Source organism: Toxotes jaculatrix, chromosome 18 (assembly GCF_017976425.1).
Source record: "Toxotes jaculatrix isolate fToxJac2 chromosome 18, fToxJac2.pri, whole genome shotgun sequence".
Lineage (NCBI taxonomy): Eukaryota > Metazoa > Chordata > Actinopteri > Toxotidae > Toxotes > Toxotes jaculatrix.
The window spans coordinates 10,671,748-10,696,695 of record NC_054411.1 but is presented as its reverse complement, the minus strand read 5'-3'; the positions used below and the strand labels follow the sequence as shown (position 1 = coordinate 10,696,695).

At 40.1% G+C, this 24,948-nt stretch overlaps 3 protein-coding genes and 1 non-coding gene across 4 annotated transcripts; 2 read left to right on the top strand and 2 right to left on the bottom strand.

The window, feature by feature from the left end:
* Nucleotides 1-1,138: 1,138 nt before the first annotated feature.
* On the top strand, nucleotides 1,139-9,750 carry sdr42e2 (short chain dehydrogenase/reductase family 42E, member 2). Its single transcript, XM_041063159.1, has 11 exons — nucleotides 1,139-1,576; nucleotides 3,076-3,171; nucleotides 3,588-3,645; nucleotides 3,965-4,083; nucleotides 4,206-4,281; nucleotides 5,409-5,491; nucleotides 6,389-6,526; nucleotides 6,824-6,889; nucleotides 7,259-7,322; nucleotides 7,430-7,503; nucleotides 9,502-9,750. The coding sequence occupies exons 1-11, from the start codon at nucleotides 1,139-1,141 to the stop codon at nucleotides 9,748-9,750; spliced, it is 1,461 nt and encodes a 486-aa protein (XP_040919093.1).
* Nucleotides 9,751-10,610: 860 nt separating this feature from the next.
* Nucleotides 10,611-10,692, bottom strand: trnal-uag. The gene has a single exon. It is a non-coding gene; the product is annotated as a tRNA-Leu (tRNA).
* A 1,548-nt stretch (nucleotides 10,693-12,240) lies between these two features.
* Nucleotides 12,241-19,932, bottom strand: cdr2a (cerebellar degeneration-related protein 2a). Its single transcript, XM_041061633.1, has 7 exons — nucleotides 19,725-19,932; nucleotides 17,794-17,906; nucleotides 15,910-16,058; nucleotides 15,568-15,744; nucleotides 14,552-14,866; nucleotides 14,093-14,375; nucleotides 12,241-13,897 (listed from the first exon to the last, which is right to left on the bottom strand). Exons 1-7 carry the CDS (start codon nucleotides 19,801-19,803, stop codon nucleotides 13,616-13,618), a joined length of 1,398 nt encoding a protein of 465 aa, XP_040917567.1. The 5' UTR covers nucleotides 19,804-19,932; the 3' UTR covers nucleotides 12,241-13,615.
* Nucleotides 19,933-20,308: 376 nt separating this feature from the next.
* mfsd13al (major facilitator superfamily domain containing 13a-like) lies at nucleotides 20,309-24,944 on the top strand. Its single transcript, XM_041063239.1, has 7 exons — nucleotides 20,309-20,773; nucleotides 21,065-21,379; nucleotides 21,483-21,911; nucleotides 22,245-22,399; nucleotides 22,513-22,596; nucleotides 22,874-23,017; nucleotides 23,460-24,944. The coding sequence occupies exons 1-7, from the start codon at nucleotides 20,561-20,563 to the stop codon at nucleotides 23,599-23,601; spliced, it is 1,482 nt and encodes a 493-aa protein (XP_040919173.1). The 5' UTR covers nucleotides 20,309-20,560; the 3' UTR covers nucleotides 23,602-24,944.
* Nucleotides 24,945-24,948: the final 4 nt, after the last annotated feature.

The following is a 24,948-nucleotide window of genomic DNA, read 5'->3' as shown; positions in this document are numbered from 1 at the left end:
TTAACTTTTTTCCTCCCTCTTTAATTACGTTCAGTGCATTTAAGTGTCAGCTCAGGTTTGGCAGTCTGTCTGCTGTCTGTTAAATAAAACATGAAGCGTCTATTTCTGTCTTCTCCAAAAACACTGTGCTCAGGAAGCGACTGCTGCTGCTGTTTACCTGGCCTGTTGTCATGTCAAGGATACATCCGTTACATCATCTGAGGCCCCAGCTTTGATTAATGGCTCCATGTTTTCCTCCACAAAAGATATGTGGACACCTTTCCTATGTGTTGATTTAGAAAGAGGAATTCTTAAATATTAAAACATCTAAATCTGGAGTCTTTATAGTTCTTCATATTTTTGATTTTTGATCTTTTGTATATTCTGAGTGCCTGTATCTTACTGTATCTTCCTCTTTGCTGCTGTAACGGATGTAATTTCCCCACTGTGGAACTAATAAAGGTGTATCTTATCTTATTATGGTTTTCTGAGGATTGGTTTGTTTGAAGTTTGTATCTAAAATGTTTGTGTCTCAAATGTAAGTTTAAAAATCTCTAACTTCTTTTTGGAAGCGATATAGAGATAAATGTAATTCAGTTCAATCCAAGTGTTCATTTGAGCATCCAGCGTTTTATAAAGGTGCATCAGCCAAAGACGGACTCGCATTCCCTCAAAGAGCGCTTTGACACCCAAAGGGGGCAGGAGAGTTGCCGCAGAGCTGCGCGCTGCATCTAGACATTACGGTAGAAGAGTCTCAGGTAAAAGGTACTGGCGATTGACAGGTGAGAGAGGTGACGCGTCGGGAGTGACCACGAGCGCAAAGTGAAGGTACAGACTGGATTACTTCATGAGCCATCCGGGTGTGGAGGTATGGATGTGAGAGGTCGAAAGGAATATTAAGGTCAGTCAACTGACGTGAGTGTTAATTTTAGTATGAGTAAAGTATAACGTATTATCGCTTTGACTGATAAATGTCCATTAAGCTCATTCGTTTAGTGTAAACATCATATATCGTATCTTACAATACAGAATATACAATATATGGTGCTACCAGACAATGTGAGGTTACTTTTTACAGGTTCAATTTTTATTATGCTAAAACAATTACTTAAATAATGAATAACCGATATTTTCCTTCCATCAACTGATCAGGACGTCTATGGAGCTGTGTGGTCCCAACATGAGTGAGAGTGGAGGCTCTCTGTGCCAGGTGAAGCAGCTTCCCTGCCACAGTGTCCCCCTTTGTCGCTTGCAGGCCAGTGGACACCACGTGCACAATGTGCCCCACCTCACCCACCAGCCGTGGGTCAATCACTCAGGCCCAGCCGTGGTCCCCAGTCCGGCCGTGGCCATCCGACACAGGGTAAATGGAGCCACGGCGGGCAGCTGCATCAGCCCGGAGTGTGCGGCCTCCAGGCTGGAAGAGGAGGCAGCGCTGGCCCAGGGCGTCTCCACAGGGAAGGTGGTGGTGACAGGAGGAGGGGGATACTTTGGCTTCAGGCTGGGGAGAGAACTGGCCCGTCAGGGGATGTCAGTGATCCTTCTGGACATGAACAAGCCTCCTTGTAATGTTCCTGATGGAGCTGTCTTCTATCAGGTATGAAGAGGGACAGTAGAGAGGGACCTGACCTCAAAGTCCTTCTGTGTCCTTTCATAAATTTCATCTATGAAGCCGTGTGCTATATTTCTATTTTTCCAGACTCCTCTGCATTTCATCCAATAACTTTGCCCTGAACTAGATAATTTAGTACTATCCAATACCCTTGGTAAATATTAATAGTACAAGTCCAGTATGGTAGAAGTACAATACTCCAATACTCTTACAGTCTAATCGTACAGGACGCACAGTGGCAATGATTATACAGCCATAACAGTTGGGATTTCTCTTTTTTTCTTCTTTTCCTATAACACTTTTTCTTTCTTTTTTTTTTTTTTTTGCACAGACATGTTGGGCCCCTTGGTGACAAAGTCTAAAGTAAAGGCCTAATATCTGCCTTATGGTTTGACTGATAACTGATGCTTGTGTGTGTGTTTCGTTTACTTGGTGTGGGTAAAATGCAGAGAGTAATTTCCCCAGGAGGGATCAACAAAGTAATTAAAATTAAACATCCAACTGCCATTACACAAAACTGCCATTTGGTTTTCACTCTTTTGGATCTTCAGATATCATCTTCAAGGTGTATTCACCTTCATATAGTTAATAGAATCAGACAAATGGCTATTTAATTCACCTTTCAAGCTGTTTTTTTAGTAATTTATTATCAGTGAGCTCACCCTACTACATATCAGTTAATATTCACTTATTACTTTTTCCTTCAAGTCCTATGGAGGAAATATGAAAAAAAATCTCACTTAAATCTAGTTTTGTTTCCGTTTCATATATCGTAACATGCATATTTTTAACTGATTTTTTTTGTGATTTTTATATTGAAACCAAATGTAAAATCGCCGCACTGACCCATGTGGGGTGTCTAATTTATTGTCTGTTTTTTTATGTCTGCCTGTTTTCAGTGAAAACTAGGGCAGTCCTGCTCACCACAATATAGTATGTGTTACGTCTAGGTTTGATTTGGGAAATAAATGACATGAAATACACAGTGCAATAGTTACACTGCCACACACAGACTTGAAAATCAGCTCTAGTGTTTCCTTGCGTCAGCCAGCGTCAGTGTGACTCCCTGGTTAGTCTATGTGCTGACTGGAAACAGACACAGGTGAGTGATCCGCCTCAGAGTGCCAGCTGCCGACTGGGTCAGAGAGGGTGGAGATACGATTCAGGTTTCACCTGCAGGCCTCATGGCACACTTACCTTAATTATAACTGTCCTTTCATGAGATAGTTATTGACTTAGATCACCACATGTACTGCCACTTAAACTGCAAAGCTCCCAAAACGTCTAATGCTAATGTTGGGCTGAAAATGCGCAGTAAATGTATTACTAGTGTTAATGACAAAACACAGTAAGAGTTAAAGTCAACACTTGACTATCAGTGGACCACTTTTGGTCTTCTCTTATGGATGGAACTAATTATGAAAAAGGTCCACAGAGGAGTTGTTAATTAACTGAAGGTGATTCTTCTTCTCTCTTTCTTACAGAGTGACATTCGAGACTATCCTTCTCTCTATAAAGTGTGTGAAGGGGTTGACTGTATATTCCACACAGCGTCTTACGGCATGTCTGGACCAGAACAGGTGACTACCCTTCGTGTCTTCTATAGCATCTTATCACCACTTAATCATTCAAACGAAATTCAGAGAAACTCTAAACAGTGATGGAAAAAATTATGAAAGTGCATTTTCTGAAATGCAGACAATGCACTTTATGTTATTTTTACAGGCAATGCGCAGACATCAAATGTTGTTGAGTGCATTATTACTTAAGCTTCATAATGTACTTACTGTAAGTAAGTACCCAGAAACTACCCAGAGACACCAGAGTGCAAAACTTCAAAATCAGTGGTTTCAGAAGCTAATCTACAGAACACCTTTGATTAGTATTGATCGAGTATCGATCATTGAATAAAGCTTATTATTGCACCAAAAGATGAAAAGAAGGAATGCACAACATAAGAGAGGTGACATTTTTCGGTCTTTCCCTTTGTCTCCAGTTGAGAAAAGAGCAAGTGGAGTCAGTCAACGTTGGAGGGACTAATAATGTTATAAATGGTAAGAATACTTGCAACAATTGTCATTCTTGACACCCAGCATTTCATATGCACTGAGATAAATCAGTTTCTGATAATGAAAATACTCGAGATCTCCTCATTATGTGAGTCTAATGAGGCTTCAACAGTTTGACACTTGATATGATAAATCTTTACACAAGTTTTTGCCCTCATTCTTGGAATCAGAATGAGGGTTGGAGTACATTAGGAAAGTTTATTTTCAATCTACACAATCCCATGTTAAAATATTTTAATGCAAATTAGGGTTAGGGGGGTTGTGATAAGTGTTTTGTTATGCTGTGTGGTCTGCTCCCCTCCAGTGTGTAAGGAGAGGAGCATCCCCCGGCTGGTGTACACCAGTACCATCAACGTGGTGTTTGCTGGGAAACCAATTGAGGATGGTGATGAGGCTTCGGTGCCGTATGTGCCCCCTGATGTGGTACGTGAAAAGAATGGGGCTGTAGCAACTGTGGCATCACTAATACCAGATTTTTCTAAATGTCATTTCCACTAATTTGGCACCAAAAGTCGGGATGAATTGTATGTTCCTTTCTGTTCCAGCACATTGACCACTACTCCAGAACTAAAGCCATTGCAGAGCAGTTGGTCCTCTCAGCCAATGGATGCTCCATGAAAGGTGTGACACGCTCACTGTGTGTAATGACGGCGTAATCACAGGACAACATGAAAAGGGTGCAATCAGAGGAGAATGCAACCCTGTGTAAAAATGTGTTTGTGTGTTTGTTTCAAATAACGACAGAGAGCGACTGAAGCACGGGTAGCCATGGAAACTCAGTGTGCAATCCAATATGACAGTGACACCCATTTAAAAACAGTGCAGCAGTCACATGACTACATGTCTCAGACACACACACACACACAAGCAATGCTAGCAATGCTTCTAATGCACCATAATGGGTTTTATGTTTGACTGTGTGCTTTACATTAACAGGTGTGCAGCCTCTCATTCCCTCCTTCATTGTAACCCTACACCCCATCAGTGACCATCACCTTATACATTCAATTAAGCCTAGAGCAAGGAGATATCTCATTATATACTGTAGGTTAAAGTTCATGTATCTGCGACAGGAGGATGTGGATTAGGTTTTTTTCCACTGTCTGAGAGGCTAAAAGCCACGGTGGCATGACGACACCTCAGGACTGGTAGAAAGTAACTAAATACATTTAGTGGAGAGCTCTACTTAAGTACAGTTTCAAGGTAGTTGTATTTGATTTTATATTACTTTGTAGTTCTACTCTGCAGCATGTCAGTGTCATACTTTTAACTCCACTTTACAGATTTGACAACTATAGTTAAATTTAGATTTTACATTTAAAAAATGAGTTTTATACAATACAATCCGTCATTAAAAGACTAGTGGTTTTCAACCTTAGTAAGCTCGTATAAAAAAGCAATTTGTGAAGAACTTTGTTTTTTCCTTTATACTATGTCATTATGTCTCTCTGATGAGCATCAGTCTTAACTATCAAATAATGTAACATATCACAATGTACAGTGTCACTCACAGAGGCAGTTCAACAAAAACATTTAGTTTTAACACTTCAAGAATAATTAGATGATAGCGCATCTGTACTTCTTCACAAGTAGAAGTGTGTTTGCATTTTTATCATTTGTAACTGTATTTTTACATTGTAGTATAAGTACTTTTATCAATTTTCACTTTACCCATTACATTGTTTTGTGTTTCAGAAAATTAATGGATGCATTATGTTCAGTGAAGGTTTGTGTTCTGTCTTGTGAAGGTGGAGAACTGCTGCGGACCTGTGTCCTGCGACCCTGTGGCATCTATGGACCAGAGGAGAGGAGGCATCTTCACAGAGTAATGGTGAGGGACTAACACAAACAAAAACTTGTATATTGTGTTATGATAAAGATTAATTCCTTTTGTGTTGGCACTGGAAGAAATACACATCTTGCAGTGTCTGAATCCTCCCTGGCAGAATGTGGTCCAGCCTGAAGTGTTTACATTATTGATGGAGCTTTCCAGGCATCCAGTTACAACTGCTTTTTCTTCCAGTCTTACCTCTGCGAGGCAGCAGTTCTGGGTTTTATTGTCGCCCAAGTGGCCAAGAGGACAGACTTTTAATAGTCTGTAGTTTGCCTTCAACCTGGGTCTCTAGTCTGGAGTGAATCTGCACAAAAAATGTGTTTAAATACGGTATTTTCAAACATGTTCTGCTCAAAAAAATACTTCACACTTACCATTCCAAATCATTAGCAGACCATAGGTTTTGATTTCTTCAAGGCCATTAATTTCAGTTTGTTATAGTACAGTATTAAAAAAAAAACACTTTAAAACCTTCTGGAGTAAAACAACAAAAACCTGTTTTTGTTCCTTTTTATTACATAAATCACAGTTTCTGGTGGTTTCTGGTCTAACAGGTTTAATGTTCTACAAACAAAAACAAGATGGGAACAAAATCTACAAATGTGTGCTTCAAAAGAGATAAACAATAATATGAAAATGATATACAGTTAATGTTTAAAAACACTCCTGGCTCATTTAAGACTCAGTTTACTGATTTAACCTGTCTGATTTTCAGACAAAAAGTTCAAATCAGAAAAAAAACAAAAGAACAAAAAAAAAAAAAAACACACAAATAAGCCATGAAAACCATTGAAAAGGAATTAAAAAGAAATCATAATTGTGGCTTATAAAAAACATCTCACCACGAAACAAACAACACAAGAAAATCAAACTGCCCATCTCTCTTTCGCCCAGGTGAACGTGGAGCGTCGGTTGTTCAGTTTCAGGTTCGGGGACCCCCAGGCCAGGATGAACTGGGTACACGTAGACAACCTGGTGCTGGCTCACACGCTGGCAGCTGAGGCTCTCACAGTGAAGAGGAGCTGTGTTGCTGTGAGTCACACTGCTGCAGGAAAAGAAAACACCCACAGATTCATGTGATCAGACGTCTTTGAACTGTAAAACCACACTAAATAAATCAGGCATAACAGATTATTCCTACATCTTTTTGTATTTACATCATCAGTAACCACTTCATGACTTGAAAATTGGTTTTAATTTAACTGAAGCCGGCCAGATAAAAGATGAGTAGTGGCTGTTTTATATCAACTTTTCTCAAGATTACTTTCATAGTTGAAATGAAGATAATATCTACAGTGTTTTGCTATGTTAATTTCTGTTATTTTGCAGAGTGGACAGGCCTATTTCATTAATGATGGAGTCTCAGTCAATCTGTTTGAGTGGCTGACACCTTTGGTGAGTTAAAGGATGAAGCTGGTGATAATCTGTGTTTTCCATATTGACTGCACATTAATTGAAACAGCAAAACCAACAAATAAATGTGTCTACTAACAAGTATTCTCTGTAGCTTATTTCTCTGTGCCATGGATCTCCATTGTTGTCCACTTGCTAAAAAACCACAGTGCCCAGCTGTTTTAGGAAATTACAGTGCCTTTGTAAGAAATGTAAACCACATTCCTGTTTTTTTTTAAATTTAAGAATAAGGAAAAAATAGAATAACATCCCATAAAATTTCAAGGATATTTACAGTTTAATTGAAATGTATTTAGTCAGAACTAAGTGGAATTTACCTCCCGTTTTTTGGTATTACTTTTTCCGTTGCAGTTTGAAAAGCTGGGCTACAGCAGATCGCTGATAAATCTGCCTGTTTCACTGGTTTATTCAGCAGGTAGCGCACCTTCCTCAAAATACTACTTCATTTAGATATCCCTCATACCAATATTTGTTGATTTGTTATTACCACTAACTCTATGTATGTTTATCCTCTATTTCAAGCCATCCTGGTGGAATACTTGCATGTAGCTCTAAGACCGGTGATAGAAGTGCCTCTCCTTTTTACCAGAAGTGAGGTAATTATGCTTCCTCTTGCCTGTCTCTTTAAAGCTTTCTTTTGCACCTTAGGCTTTAAGTGGATTCTGGAGATCCTGCATTTTCTGCTCTTGAGCTTGTTTTTAATTCAGTTTTATTTTAAATGTCATCCTGCAGCTGAACTCGTCACTTCAAGTGTTTGATACTTGAGGGGAAAGAAGTCAAAAGGCAAAAAATGGAAATATTTTTTAACTCAGAAAGCTTTATTAGTTGTCTGACCTGGATGAACTCTGTTGTAGATCATGAAGATGTGTCTCTGTAGTGTTGAAAGTTACACATTGTGGAGCTGTGTGTGAACAAATGCAGGCATGCCTAAATGAAAGTATGTGTCTTGTGTGTTGGAGATTAGGTTACCTGCTCACTAATGAGCAGATTCTTGTTTAAGTCTCTCCCGCAACAGTGAAGACAGACTTCATTAGGACGGGTATTTTCCTATCAGACCCCTGCTCTCCCCCTCCCTTGTCTGATGCTATCTCTTGTGCATGAAATATGGAAAACCAAAGTGAGACTTGAATTAATTTAAAAAATATTACCAGATAGCAAAATCTCAAAGTTCTCATGGACAGTGGAAGCCCTTTCATATTATTTGCTGGTCTGTAGCGCTATTAAAAAAACACAAATAATTGAACTATATCAGGCAGAGGGCCTTTACGATGTATCTTAAGGAGCCTCTATCGCAGCCTGTAAAGTCCTCATGAATGTGTAATGAGGCAGAAACCAAAGCTGACCGCCATGGGTCTGCACCTGGAGCTCATTCTGTCAGACAGCTGCTGGCTGGGGGATCGATGATTGTCCTGTGAATAAAACATAAACTGCTGTGGGTCAGAACAGGAAGTTCAAGAAGAAGTTTACAGGAAGTGACCTCAGTACAGTGGCTGTTGCCATGGTGAGCGGAGTCAGGCAGCCTCTCGGCTGGGCTCAAATGATCCTTCCAACTCTCAGGTTAAACCATCACCTGACATGCAGAGGACCTTTTCCACTCATATATAAATTCCAGTTTTGCAAATGTATTGGGGAAGATACAGGTTCAAATGTCAAATCAACTGATATATAAACACCGCAGAGAGCTGCATCAAGGCTAGTGCTCAGCTGGCTTTTATCTTTAAGTGTACAGTAAGCTTAAAAGATGAGTCTGGTGATATTGTATGTTAATCATATTATCAACAAACCCCACAAAAAGATCAAAACCAACATGGAACTAATCCTGTAAAGAAGTACAGTATATGTATCCACTACCATTAATACTGTGTAGCTTGATACTTTGTGTTGTAAAGCTTCATTTTTATACAAAATGAACCACGGTATTGTCCTGTGTGACATTTTACTTTATTACCAACCATCATCTATGTCATCATCTTTGTCCTGACTTTGTAATGCTGGTTTGTTTCATGTGACGGAAAACTGGAGGTGGTAAAAGGCTACAGCTACCAGAGGAAGATATATATAGTTGGGATTTGATGATTGTCAGGTCAGACAGAATGACCAGGACTCAGCAGTCTGTGCTTGTTGTGTTTCTAAATGTGATATAGCTCGATAAACAACAGCCATGTGTGAGTCATACAGGAGAGCTCTGAAGATTGTAAAAGATTTGTGTTGATTGAAACAATTTTACATCATGAGAGAACAAGAACTGGCTCATGTGGGAGGACGAAAAGCTGGAAAAGAGCTTTAAAGAACTCTTCTTGTATCTGCTTGATTTCTTATATCACTGTGTGTACTTCACATGCAGACACCTTATCCCTGGGCAGTAAAAAGAGGCAGTAACCGGAGGCACCCATCAGTCAGGCGTCCATTGGAATATAAAACCAACTTTGCCAAATTGAGGTTAATCTGAACCATTAGCCTGACAGAATGACCTTTAACTTCTTTCAGGTCTTTCGGCCTGGACTTCTCTGCGGCAGCTGAAGGACATTCTAGAGAGGATTTCTGTCTTGACAAAAATATATGTGAAATTATAAATGCCTAATTTTCCACTGCAGGTGAGGAACATTGCAGTAAGCCACACTTTCAAGATTGACAAGGCCCATCGAGAGCTGGGTTACTGTCCGAAGCCCTACAGCCTGGTGGACTCTGTGGAACAGTACCTGAAGGCTCAACAGCCTCGCTCCACCTCAACTCTTTTCAGCCTCTCCTGGACCTCCCAGCTGCCCCGGCACCTTGTCCCGCTACTGATGATGGGTCTAAGTATGGTGCTTCTGATGTTATTCTGCACACTCTGTCAGGACTAAACAATTTACACTGGACTGGAGGGATAGTTGCACCATAAGCTGCCTTGGGCATTGTAATTTAAAATAAGACACTTCACTTTTTTGTCTGAAAATAAATTGATTAAATAAAATATGCCCAAAAATAAGTTTTCAGAATATCAAGTTATGTAATTTCTTTTGGTTTAAGTGTGCTATTTCCCCTTTTTGATTTTGGTATTTGTGTGATTTCAAAATGATAAAACTACCAGGCTGCTGAAAAGTGTTTAACCTGAGTTGTGTTGTCTACAGCAAGTTACTATGAGTCAATTAAAAGGGAAAAAAATCTACCTTTGTATTACAGACATTTAAATTTTGATTGCTTGCATTTAAAGCATGCTACCAGTTTATCTGATAAATATTTGTTGAGATTAACACATCTTTAGAGTTTCATTTAAATTTAACTGGTAATTTTGTACGCTTAAACAGAAATAAAATACATAAAAACATTAACAATGAATACCAATGACCGTTTTATATCTACAATCACCAAATTAATTGTTAATTAAAAGTTCCCTAACTGCTTTACTCAGAAGAAAACTTTAGTGAAGGACAACAATACTTTTTATTTGAAAATCCGAATCCGCTAAACAAATTAGAAATGCTAGGCAACACAGATTGGTATGTTAGAGGAGTTGGTGTTTTTGTTCCCATGCATGCTGCCACAAGGGGGCGCACTTGCACTGCAAAGATTTTTCTTAGGGTTGCGTCCAATTGCATTGTGTGGTAGCAAAGTGTGCCCCACAAGCGCATGTTGAATGTTTTCACAAACCTTTGTGGATACGACGAATCTGTTGAGTTTGTATATTTGTATGTACAGACAGATCCGCAAAATTAAACGTTACTGGCAGCGGTGGGATTCGAACCCACGCCATCGAAATGACTGGAGCCTAAATCCAGCGCCTTAGACCACTCGGCCACGCTACCTCCATAGAATCGCGCTTTCATCTATCAATAAATCGACACGTATCGCGTTGGCGCATGGCTTTGTTCATGGTCTATTCGTGTTATTATCGTAACGTCATGGGTCTTTGTCACTGTCGGTAAAGTGTACCGTAACGCTGTGGGACTGCAGCCTGCTGTAAAGTACCGGCTGCATTCCTCCGCGGTCTAATGCTGAATATAATCCCCGAAAAACGCCACTGATCGTATCTTATTTTGGATTATAAAATATTAATTTCATCCCGCCGCCGGTGATTTTGCGAATCACTTTTCCTTCAGTATGATAAGAGGGGGACATTATGAGTGTGCACAGACCGTCACTGTTGGTTTGAACTTGTGGCTGGCAGAGCTCCATGAGCAGTCAGTGAGAGAGGAATGTGTGGAGGCTTTGCCCTCAGTAGGAGTCAATTAGACACAGTTTCCATTGGTAACAGTGGCATCACTCTTCCAGTGTTCTGTCACCAGCTGCTGGTTTCATTTGTGTCACTGATTTCATCTGTTGCCAGTAGCAACAGAACACCGAGAAAGTTCAATAGAAGTAACTGCTGATTAACTTACTGTTACATTTGTGAGATCTGGCAAAACACATGTTGACAGATGTGCCTTATCAGCACCATTTTCTGATAATGCACCATTTATAAAAGGTTTATAAGGAATAATTAATGGGTGCCTTATCGGAACAGTTATTAGTGCTCCTTTGTAATTCTGGATTTGTGATTTGTTAATTTAGTTTTCTTCTGTACTGCTGTATCAGCCATGATACTAGCTGTCTGAGACTCGTGTGGGTAATACAGCATTTTTAGCTAACTGCTACGTATTTACTCTTTTTATTTTTACTCTTGGGGACTGTGTGACCAAAGGTCACAGATTTACATGCTGCATTGTTTCTTGTGAATCCCTGGTGCTTTTAAAAGGTAATTTGTATCCAGTGTAGAAATGGCAGATAATATTTTTTAAAAGAGGGGGTCTATACTTTTATAAATGCAGTGTTCTTGTTATCGTATTAATGCATTTTTACAATATGACTCAGAGTATACTTATGGTCGTGCCAAGGCCTGTCCCTTTTGGCGAGCGGGGTATGCAATCCTCTTGTCTGGAGGTTTAATGGATTTGAGGCTAGTTGAAAGCAGGATGAGGAAATCTCCATTATGTAAAACCTAATCATGAAAAGAGACATAGCCCCATTAATTATTTGGTGTGCCACATACACTGGGGGACAGAGGTCCTGAGGAGTAAGGAGACCTCTGGGTTATGCAGGAGAAAAAAATGCTTTCACCACTGCTGTGTGTTTTGATTTGTTTGTACAACACACTGCAGCGTAGGAATAGCATTACATTTTTTCTCTGATTGAATTTTATGATTATGCACATGAAGCCAGATAGGTTGAAACAGCCCAGTGCACAGGAACTTTTTAGTGATGCTATCTCTCTTGTCACAGTACTTATTGTAGTCGTGTTTTTATAGACATAGGACAAAGATTATAGTCAACATTATACTCCTGCCTGAATGTTTTTACTAGTTGGTTGCAAGCAAAAACATGTTAGTCTGCATGGAGGGCACCTATAATCATACAGTGATGCCTTCTGCAGCAGTATACAGTCCAGCTTCACAGCTGTTCTCATAATATCTTTAAGAAATGTTTTCATTTAGATGTAAAGGGTTATGAGAATAAATAATTAATGTTTGTACTAACCTGATCAACACAATTTCTGTTCCATGTTATGAGAAGTGAATGTCTAACCCAGAAGAAATATTACAACAATTTGAGGCAATGGAAATTGTTTATAAACAAAGAAACATTTCTTTTGTGCTTTCCATTTACCTCTGTATTATAATTTTTTTTTTTTTCCAATCACCTGTGTCAGACAGAATATTTACAACCACAGAAAAAGCACCTCAGTGTAATTCATTTCACTTGCAGTCACTCTTAGCTCATCAATCGGCTCTAAATATTTAGCAATAATGAAAATAAATAACATTTTATCTTTTCTAAATTTCTTTCAAAAAAAAAATAAATAAAAAAGAAACTGTGATTCAGTCATAAAAAGTGCAGGGCAGTTATGTGTACTACTAGCATGAAGACACTTGTTGGAGCTTAAGCTGTGCATAGACATGAAAACAGAAAGCACAGACTTTTACAAACAGTATTCCAGCTTTCACTGACATTTCTCTGCTGACATTTGAAAATCCCTCAACTGGTGAACCAACTATTTCCAACTTACAAAAACCAACTCGCACTAGCTGTTAAGCTAATTACCATAAACTCCTGAGTCTTTAGTTATTACATAGCTACAGTTTTTCATCCTATTACAACATTCCAACGCTTCTGTTTACACAAGCCATATGTAACAGCTACGTCTCCAACTTATATCAATAATACAAACAATATTCAATGTGTGTATTTCTCTCCCAAGCACCAAATGATCAAGTGGTCACGTGGTTAACGTTCAGCACTGAATACTGTTGTAGTTGGACATAATACTTTACTGCTTTACTTTGTATCAGCCAAGGATTGATTAGTACACATTAATCTAACTATAAATATCTCTCTCTACAATATTTCTTTACTATCTATAGTTTTCTGTAGATTTGTTGTATTTTTGAATGCATTCTTACATCAAATCATACAGCTGCTTTACATAGAAAGTTTTATAACACTTCATTTTTGATACGGACGGAATAAAAGGAACAGTGCTGACTGACAAAAGTATAGGTGCGTCAACATGACAGGAGATAAGAGGATTGCAAGTGTGTCTAAGACGCACGTGAGCTGAGTGTGCTTATTGCATCTGCATCCCCTGGATATTTTTAATCGCAAAGCCAGCTCAAAGTTTCTCCCTTGTCAAAAACTTTCACCGACACAATCAAGTGCAAACCCCATCTCCCAGGATGATGAACAATACACTCATCAGGCAGAGTTATGGAAATTCCTGTCCCTGTCTGGACGATTGTTCTCGCAGAGGTCCTCTTTGGTCTTTTGGATGCAGGTGAAGATCTCCTTGAACAGAGCCTTGTACTCAGGCTGCTGGTCGTCTTCCAGAACCACTGTCAGATCAGGCAAAGCAGATGAGCTGGACAGGCGGCGACGGGCCCGGATGCTCGCAAAGGGACTATTGGATGTCTGGACGCCTTTATGGCTGAGTCCGTCTGTCGCCTGCTGGCATCGCTGCAGCAGCTCATCATATTTCACCTAGACAAAACACACACATCTCTTAGAGAAGTGCAATCCTTTTTTTTTTTTTTTAAATGCTGTCTACCTCTTAACATTGTACACTACTGGTAAAGAATAACATTCTTAGGAAAAATTGCATTAAAATTGCATAAAACTCTCTAAATTAATAGTTCTCATGCATAAATTGTACTAAATGTGCTTTGAATACACCACCTGCAATGCGCTGTACTGTGCATCCACCTCATTGAGCAGAGAGATGCCCCTCTGTTTCACCGCCTCTGCTCTCCTGATACACAGCTGCTCATGACCACGGCGAATCTCGTCTGGGTTTGTGGCTCTCAAAAAGCTGTCACTGTTCGACCTCTGTCGCCTATACCTCCTCTGCTCCTCATCATTTTCTGCCCTCTCCTCCGTGTCACTCTGCCCTGGGCTGGGCTTTTCCTCTGAGGCAAAGAATACGGTGTCAGGCAACAGCAGCTGGTCTGGTCTTCTGACACTGGTGGGAGTGGAGGGGACACAGAGGCATAAATCTCAAGAATAATGAGACATTTTACACCTGATACTGGTCCATGTGTGTGCGTGAATAAAAAGTTGCATAATTAATTCAAAGTCATAGAAACAAAGCCAAGATAATTCAGTTTGAAAACAGTCCATACTTAAATCAGTCCAAACCTCTTGGCACTGTCAGCGCGCCACAGAAGCTGTAGCTGTTCCACTTCGGCCTCCAGCTCCTTCTGTTTGGCCCAGCAGCCCGACAGCAGGGACAACCGCTCCTCCAGTCCTCTGTTCTCACTGGCGGTCAACTCACTCTCCCGCTCTGCAGCCTCCCTGCGGCTCCGCTCCGCAGCTATCTGGGCCTGAAGTGTCTGGATGGACAGCTGGAGAGCCGCATTCTCCTCCTCCGGGTCTTGACATCTGGCTTGGTCATAGAAAGAGCTTTGAGGTGACCAGAGTCCGTCTGCACGCAGACTTTCGAGAGCTAGGTGCCTGAGTCAAAGAGAGAATATTTACGTGTTAGATATCACTTTCAGAAAAATAAATATTCTTTTTTTCCACACTGAGGGTCACTAAACATCAACAGATGGAAATAAAAGATTATTTATTGTGAAGTATTAGGTGATAGGAAACTAAAAGTGATTATAGGGTTAATGTAATGCAATAATTAAAAGTCTCAAAACCCTTTTGTTAGACTGCTATTCATATGAAAAGCATGACAATCAGTTAATAAATACACCAAATACATATCATGAAAAGCAGCAGCCTAAAGCAACAGTGGAGTGTATGTATTAGTATGCTGCTGACTGTGGGAGAGGATTAACTTCCTCCTCCCTTGGATTATGTCTAAAGAAGGTTGGTCTGGCTGTGGGTGACCCAAAGGTGTCCAGTTAGCATCAAGGGGCTGAAACAACAGTGCAGTGTAAGAAGGTTAAGAGGAGATCAGACAATAGAGATGCAGCTACCCTTCACTCCTTTGCTCTAATGTAAAGCAAGACACACATCTAACTACACTGCCCCCTGATATAAGAAGATACTTTATATCTGAATATATTCCTGAAATATCTGTGTCAAAATTTAGCAACTGCATCAACCATGCAATTTCCTCTGTGAAAACAGTTGGTTTGTCACATCCTGTTGTTATGTTATAAGCACTATACTGCACAGTGTGAGCAGTTACGCACACACAGTACCTGTCATGGTGCAAGTCATACAGCTCTTTGAGGCAGGACACACTCTGTGCTCCAAGGCTGCGTCGCTGCTCTGCCAGCTCTCTTTTGTTTCTTTCTGCCTGGGTAGTCTTGAGCTCGTCCATCTGGGTCTGCAGGTCCTCCATGTGGGTCTGAAGCCCGTCAATGGTCTCTGTTAGGCTGTAGTGGAAAGGAGAGAAAATGTAATGCAACACAGAGATTCTGCATGTAATCAAATATGTTTTACACAGTTTAATGAATATTCATTTATTTAGACTTCATGACTAACAAACTGGGTGAATAGTTATGTCAAACGTTAATTTTACTGATGACCAATAGACTGACCTATGGATCTTATACTGGGCGACGCGGTTGTCCTGCACTAGTCTCTGGTTGCTTTGCTCCAGATCCCTGGCAGCCGTGTCTAGCTGCTCATATACTTTGGCGTGCTGGTCGTTCATCTGACGCAGTAGGTCCACCTGCTTGCTCAGGTACTGGTGCACAAGGGAGGGAAGTGACAAAGATTTAGCTCAGTTTAAGTCTTCCAATTGAATTGTCAAACTCTCAATAAATGACTAGCGTGTGACCAAAGTAGCTGGTTGATAAATCAAGTAATTTCAAAATCAGGCAAATATGTGAAACATTCTCCGATTCCAGCTTCTACAATGTGAGGACTGGACAGCTTTTGTGCGTTTTGGACAAATGGTCAGTCAAAACTATCTTTATTTGTTATATTTTATTTTATAGACAGAACAATTCATTTAAAAAATAACCTACATATTAACTGATTATGAAAATAACTGAACTGAAAATAACATTTGTAGATCTTATATTTCAATACACATGACAGCAGAGAAATACCAACATGAGTCTGATCCTGTTCCATGTTATTGTCAGGTGCCTGCTTGTCACGCATTAAAATGCAGAGCATCACCACTGATCCTCACATGAGATTATTTAAACATTTTTAAACTACGCACAGAAAAGAAAAGAAGGAGGATAGCATGATGTATATTCCCTCATTTTTAGATTTGGTTTTATAGAACAGACACAGATTTTATTACCAAACGGACAAAGTCTTCCTTAGAAGCAGTTAGCTGTCAGTTAGGGGCCAGGAAATGACATGAGTCTGACAATGACATGAGTTTGTGGGCTGTAATTTGAATGATATATGACTGGTACACGTAAATGTACGTGTACATGGCAAATTACTTTTTTCTGATGGAGATCAATGCAACCATTTCTCTAGAGCTTTTAGAAATGTACTCAAACAGAAGCTCAGCCCTCTATCACATTCCTATGTTCAGCTTTGAGACAGTCATTAGTGGAGTGAGTAAGACCAGCAGGGGACAAAGCATAAGGATGAGGGTCAGAGAGATGTATGGGGATTACCATATCAACCTCAATAAATCCTGAAGCCACCGGCCCTCTCACTCCTGTAAACAAATTAAGACTCTTATCGTTGTTGACCTCCTGAATGCCATGTCCTCAAACTCAAATAGATCAGCACTGTCTGCGTGTGCCAAAATTAAATGCCTGGGCACTGAAATATAAGGCCTGATTATGTTTATTCGTAAGCTCTACCTGACAACCCAAGCACAAACCAAGAACTGTGACCTACTATTTGAAAAGTGGACTTAACATAATTCTTCACATCTGAGAGTTTGTTGACCTATTTATTTAGAGAATCTAGGTTGGATTGGGCTACGTGGAAGTCAAATTAATATTCTGTATTTTGTTCTATGTGGCCTGTTAATTAGTTGCAGCCTGACAAATAAGAGCAAAACCAAAACCTTAATTAAGATTACTTGAACAATCCCCAAGTAAAAGGTGGAAGGTGGCAAATAAGTCGGTGAAAGTTTTCCTATAATTAGGTCGACGCACATTTTTCCAACAGGATGCACCGTGCCAAAAGTTCACTAGGTCAGACTGGTGAGGATTAGCTTTTATTCCATCCCATTTAAAGTTTAGAAAAATTCACAATGACACTTCCCCTTCAGTGAAAGAGGTTTTCAGATCTCTAAACATGGATTTTTCTCAATAAACTCTCTCCCACAGTAAACTCTTTGGTATAAAACTACAGACATGCAGCAATAGTATATATCGACAGACTAGATTGTGGAGAGCAAAGGATATAGTGTAATATAAACACGTGTTTTGCATGGCGTAATGGATGTGCCTTGCTGCTGGCCTCAGACATCTGATTAGTTCCTTCCTAACATTTATCACCTCTATCTCTTGCAGCTGCTCTTGGTTGGTGGAGTACATCTGCTGGAGGGCCTGCTCCAGCTCATGGTTCCTGTCGAGGAGGGTTTTCCCCAGCTCCGCTGCCAAATGGAGATCTGTCGAAGCGCAGGAAAAAATGTAAACATAAGACAGTTTCAATGCCCAAACACAGGCAACTGATAAACGTAAGTGTGCGTAATCTGCATAAAGACCTCCAGCAGTGCAGCTCTCACACACACAAACAAATGAACTCATTGTTTTACAATATTGGTATTTGGCACTGGTGAATCACAGAGGAATCCAGGGCATGCCTTGGGGTTTCCTTGTGACCTGTTTCCCCACTAAATTCTCTCAAGTTGTGGAGCGTGTCCAGCAACAGTATTGGCAATCTCTCTGAAGTGAAGTAAAGTTTGTCTAATATGGTACTATTAACAAGTACAGTCATACAACATAAAAATATTTCAAGCAATCAGTAGTATGTGCCCAGCAATTTTTAACTCAAACAAGATGTGTGAGCACGTCAGAGTTGGTAGAGGAGGGGAGGATGCTGCACAAACTGTTATTCATTGTGAAAAATAACTCACATAACTCACATCTCTTCCTACTTGTCAAAAAGCAGAGAGCTTTCTGTTTTACTCAGCTCCACTGAGGAATGCTACAGGAAGTCGGTCCTGCCTGCTGCCTTCACTCTGTGCAAGCAGCGCTGCCTGGGAAGGCTCAGATTTTTTTCAACAACTAGACCAGACTTCTCACTTGGACATTTACTTATTACATCAATTTAAATATAACAGGGGTGCAAGTAACAATTCTTCTCGTTGCTAGTTAATCTGCCAGTTATTTTCTGGATTGATTTGTCTTTTTCTATTTGAAATTTCAGAGAAATAATTTACCAGACACCAAGGTGTTTGGAGATTAGAGATTTTGGTTCTAGCTTTAGCTCAGGTTTATATTTTCTCCTTGTTAGTTGTTTCATGATTGATGTGACTTGCTTGCTGTCTTGGCCATTGATAAAGTGATCCATCTATACATCTCTCTCAAACCATTGTGGGTCTTCTCAGCAGCACAAACAACTTATGAACAGCAAGTTTATTAGAAAGAAATCAACATGGGACCAGCGACAGCCTCAGGATATCCTGGCTACACAGAGCTCTCAGGATGTCTCAGCTTTTACCACATGACTACTGCGATTCTGTCTAACAAGAGAAACCCATTGAATCTTATTTCATTTGTTAGCAGTGGTGGAGAGTAACTAAGTACATTCACCCAAGTACTGAGCTTAAGTACAGTTTTGAGGTATTTGTACTTTACTTGACTATTTCCTTTTTGTGCTACTTTACTCCTCGACGTTTGAGGAAAATATTGTAGTTTTTACTCCACTAGATACAGCTACTAGTTACTGGTCACATTCAAATTATACATTAGAAAAATTAATATATAAGAAGTTAATATAATACAACACATTATTAAAGAACAAACCAGTTGTTGCAGTCTTTTCGGCTGGTGACCTCTTGGGGGCATGTTTCAGATGCCTATGAGCTGTTATGTGATTTCTCGCCTAAACTTGGCTGGTTGGCAAATTTACCCAAAAATTCATAACAAAGGTAATAATTGGAGAAAAAGTCCACAGAAGCAACACAAGTTTGTGTAATAGAACTTTGTTTTCGGTTCTTTCCTAATATTTTTTTTTCTCTGTGAGCTCATTTGTTATTGTGTCATTACTTCGATAAAGCCCATATGGTCGCTCACAAACAAGAAGCCGTAATACTTCTAGTTTTTACTTATTAAAAGGCCTGCACCCTGACACTACTGATGAACATATGGCACTGTTTGCATTCCTCTACAGCCTGTATGCAGCTGTCTATGGGGTAATAACATATCATCCCTCGCAGTGAGACGGGGTTTAGGGTGCGACCACACAGCCGTGCAGCTCTTACCGTGTTCAAGGTCCTGCGGGTCGTACCAGGACTCTCCATTCTTGTCAAACTCTTCCTCCAAAATCACGTCAGTCAACATTTTACAGCCGTAGGAGCGAGCGAGGACTCCACCTGACGGAAACCTGGCGCCCACAGGTGTGTGTGTTAGTGTACCCGCTTGCAGTTGTCCGCCGTCCACCACCGTGTGTGGAAGAAAGTAAACTGCATCCTCCCGGCGTGAGAGGAGCGTTAAGTCCCTTGTCTCTACAGCAACGTGGCAAATGTGTAATACACGACAACATCCGGTAGGTGGCAGATGTCAGATACGATTTTATTATGAGTTTAAAAATTCACCGTGAAACCTTTTTACATTTCAAACGGCTTAATTTTTATCACCAGTTAACAATAAGCTTGATGAACATGAAGAACGGTTAAATATATATGTATTTTAAATTTGTTTTCGTTCTCGGAACTTCCTGCTTTCTTTTGACAGGCGTTTCTTTTCGGCCAATCACAAAGCAGAAAATGTGACCAGAGGCCGTCTCAAGCCAATCAGGTGTTTGCTTGTTGTCTGTTAGTCCCGCTCCGCTCGACAGGCACGCAAATCGAGTTTTACAGGTATTTTGTTTAATTTTTCCTGTTGTGACAGTACGGGAAGTAGCGTTGTGACCTGTGGACACTCATGAAAATGAGATAGCTGGAACGAACGCTCTTTTTGCTCTGGAATACCGATGCACTGTTTTTGCAGATAGCAGTAATTATCAGCGATGATAAAAAAAACAACAGCGTGAAAAATCATTGTTAAGCGACAACATTTCCTCGCTCCTGGACTTGGTTGATGAGTTACCTGAGCTGCCATGGCCGTGGAGGAGAAACCTGCCTCAGGTGTGCGCTCTGCAAGAATGAACGTAGTCCGACTCCTGATCAACTTTGGGGTCAATCCTGCAGCTCTGGCTTATGCTATGACCACCCTGGGATCTGCCATGATAAACAATATATTCAGCTTCTACTATGTCAAACTCTTTCTCAACAAATACAAGATATCAGAGGGAGCATTCCACCAATCACAAGTGAGTGTATGCATATATCAGATATTATGCGTGCACATATACTATAGCTGTTTTTATGTGCAGATGCATATCAATATCAGTGAAAATAAGTCTGTATATAAGTATGTATTCAAAAATTAAAGTGAAATTTTGAGAACCTGGGTTCTCGTTTTTGTGATCCAATTAAGCAGTTAATTACTTTATTCCACAGGTCAATTGTTTGTCTATGAAATATCTGAAAATTGATCGATCGTTTTCACAATACTTGAAACATCATTTTTACTGAATAATCTTATGAACTTCTGTCCACAGGTGGTGTACATGGTGTGGAATGCAGTCAATGACCCTCTCTTCGGTTATCTGCAAGATAACTCTAGAGTGCCCTGTTGCTCTCAACGACATCTCTCCATCCTGTATGGTGCTCCCCTCTACTCACTGGCTTTTCTTCTTGCCTGGTTCCCTTGGCGGTCCTACGCCCCCGGTGACTGGATGAGCGGCTTACATTTGACGGTGGCGCTGTGTGCTTTTGACGGCATGTTGACTTTTGTGCTGCTGGCACAATGTGCGTTGTTTGCAGAGATTTCCAGCCACCATCAGAGCCGACTAAGACTTGTGAAGTACAGCCAGGTAAGGACTTTGCATATCGAAGGCAGCCTCCATCTTTCTTCTGTGTGCCCCCTTGCCAGCATGGCATGACTTTCCATCCTTCTCATAACCCCTCTCTTCCCAGGTGGCTTCTCTCATTGGCTCCTCCAGTGTCCTCTTCTGTGGCATGCTGTCCAGAAACATGGAAGACTTTACGGCCTTCCAAGCCTTCACAGTTCTAATCGCTATCCTGAGCTGTGGCTGCATGCTCTATACGGGCTTCCACAGTGAGAGCCGCTTTGATAGCAAAGAATCTGAATCAGACTCACTGGAGTGTGTTGACCAGACTTCCCATCAGTCAGCATTTTCCTTCTCCATGTTGAGAACGTTGACGTGGCAAATCCTGACCAACAAGGACTTTCAGCTATTTGTGCTCATGAACTTCTTCCAAGTTTTCATGCTGGCTTTCTTTAATAATTTTACCATGATATTTGCCGAGCACCTGATTCCTCCAGATGTGCTTCCATCTCTGGCCCAGAGCATCATGTACGGAGCAGGATTCATCTGTCCACAGGTATTGTCCTCCCAATTGCTTTTTTGAATAAACAGATAAATGGGAGCTATAACGTGTGTAATGAGCCATTACCTCAAAGTAGCATACCCACAAATTGCATGTCATTCACTTTCGTTATGGCTGACATTTTTTCAAAACCTGTCATATATTTTCAGAATATATTCTCATGTTTGCAGGGTTTCTGTTTTTTTGGCAGTGCTCTCTCAGATGTCAGAGCTATATATAAGAATGCACCAACACAGAAATGCTTGCAAAATGCTTGATATACTGCTGTATAATATGCTACTTCATATTAATCTGCATGTTGTTCCTAATTCCTTATCTCCGTCTCAGCTGTTAGTATTGAGCTGTCAGAGTCTGCTGCATGGTCTTGGCTACTACAGGGTCATCCTCTTCACCTTCTACATGGAGGCTGGAATGGCAGCTATCATGCTAGTACTTGGTTCTCAGCACTACTACATCCTGGCATTCTTCCTCACCATTAACATGTAAGAGGTTAAATGACTTCAGTCTTTCTTTCGGGGTTTTTTTAATAATCACTCTATAAAATCATTTTAATTTGTTTGTCATACCTACACTGTTACCCTTATCTTCTCTGCAGGGTCATTATTCAAGCAGCCTTCAGTCTTTTCGGCTTGCCTTTGGCTGACATCATTGACACAGACCTGCACAAGTACAAGCGCAGGTAAAAAAAAAAAAAATGTGGTCATTCCTAATTTACAAATATATAATGCCTTTGATGCCTCATTGTCTTTAAATCTGTATTTTTTTAAACAATACTACATAAAAAAGGTTACATTAAGCAATATTATACTTTTCTAACGAGTGCCATATAAATGGACATATCTCATTAAACAAATGTCTTTTCTTTTTTCATTTATAATCACAAAAATTCAGGTTATTTGACGGGTAGAATTATGTTTTGTCACTATGTTTTCTTCTTTTTTCTCCCCTTTCTGCAGTTCCCCTCTCTCCTCCATGGTGTTTGGTACGAATGCTCTGTTCACCAAGCCAGCTCAGTCTCTGGCCCCTATGATAGTGCTCAGTGTCCTCAACCAGTTTGGATATGAACAGCTGAAGGAAGCAGGGAAGGATTCAAATCCAAGGTACACTTTCTCAATTCTTCTTGATTTAAAGTTCCAAATGTTAGCTGAATTAGTAAGTCCAGCTAAAACTGATGTTGGGATATGGCTGATTTACTCACTGTAGTAAATCAGTGAGTAAAAGAGTGGAATTCTAAATGTCTGTTAACATTTAGAATTAGTGAACTGTTCCCCACTGAAGACGCATTTCCTAAATGTGCCCTTCCATATTTTTTCTTTAGTTTTTTAATTGTTAATGTTTATAGATCTACATTACTTTTAATATAATGTCAAGTACTTCTTGTTTTTCTTGCTCATATAGATTTCATAAACCTGAGGACAAATATTATTATTAGGGGTCCAGGCAATAATGGTGACCCCTAATAATAAATAATTTGTAATTTATCTGAGCCCAAGCAATTTTCCAAAGAATTAATGTTCAGCTTGATGTCCAACCCTTGTCCAGCGCCTTGGAGAGCCTCCACCGTGTGATGTTCTACTTGGTGTGTCTGGTGCCAATGTGTGTGGCTGTTGTGCAAGTCCTGGCTTGGAGGCTGTTTTCCATCCGCAACAGTCACACTGTTGACACAAAGTACACTGACAACTAGCTTCAGTATTTTCAACATTCAGAGGAAGCTGATTGACGTTTCTTTAGCTGGGATTTGGGAAAAGTCTTTATTACTGACTGGGAGATCATGTTGAAAGTAGTGCGTAAATGAGAGACCTCAGGTGCATAAATATCAAATTGTAACAATGACTGTAAATGTTTGACATGGAGAGAGACAATAATGGGAATAGAAAAATAATAATCTATGCAAAGGGGAGAGGCTTTTTCTTCCTCTATGACTTCAGTTACCTCCAGTTTCTATGCGAGTAATGGCATGAAAGTTTTGTAGATTCCTTTAACTACTGTACACAAAAGGCTCACCAATGAGCATGTAATTAGTACTTTATGTACACCAGCTGTCTCATGTTTGAACTCTTACTGTATAGTTGGACCAAACACACCAGGGATCACGATACTGTATGTCAGTCTGGGAGTCCACTACCTTGACAAAATCCACTCTCACAGACTTTTCAGTTGCATTAAATGTGAGATACTTTGTCCAGTCACTGACCTTTGCAGGTAATTAGCAGGAACATATTGGAGGATGACTCTTCTATAAAAGACTGATTCTAGACAGTGGAAGAAACTGTCCTAAAATAATCAACTGAAACAGAAGTGATACATGCTGACAGTGGAAATTAAGAGCGGTTGTCTTCCATTAATGATATCAGTAAGATCCAGTTAAAAGAAATATGCCTATATGGCATACAGCAGTTAAAGGTCATAGCTCTTAAAGCAAGACTGGTTATGGAGAGGAACCTGTAGCCTGACTACTGACTACCTCCTACTTAGCACATTTTGCCATACCATATGGTATAAGGACTTTACAAGAATGTAACGAATATTTGTTTGGATTTTTCATCTAAAGGCTCTCACACTCCAAGGTTGAGTTTGGTTTTATGATTAAGGTCCCACACACACAGTACATTATACCTGAAATCTGTAATTGTTTTTTCAGACAGTATATCATTCTGTTACATCTGTATGATGGAGAAAAACTAAAAGCACTCTAGTTACCCAGCTTACACTCTATATTTATATCTAGGCCCGTTTCACAAATGTGATTTGCGAGCACTGTTATCATCATCTTTACCGTAAACATGGGCAAACTTAAACAGCTCTAGCTCCAGCCTTGGTCCAGAGAGCAGCCAAAGTTTGCCCATCTTTACCGTAAACATGGGCAAACTTAAACAGCTCTAGCTCCAGCCTTGGTCCAGAGAGCAGCCATTCAGCTTGATGCTCTGACATGTATTGCATCTGTGTCTGTGATGTTAGAGAATAAAAAAGGAGAGGAAACAGAAAGGGAAGAAGTCACACCGCCTTTTAACATAGTATGCTTGAGTGAAAA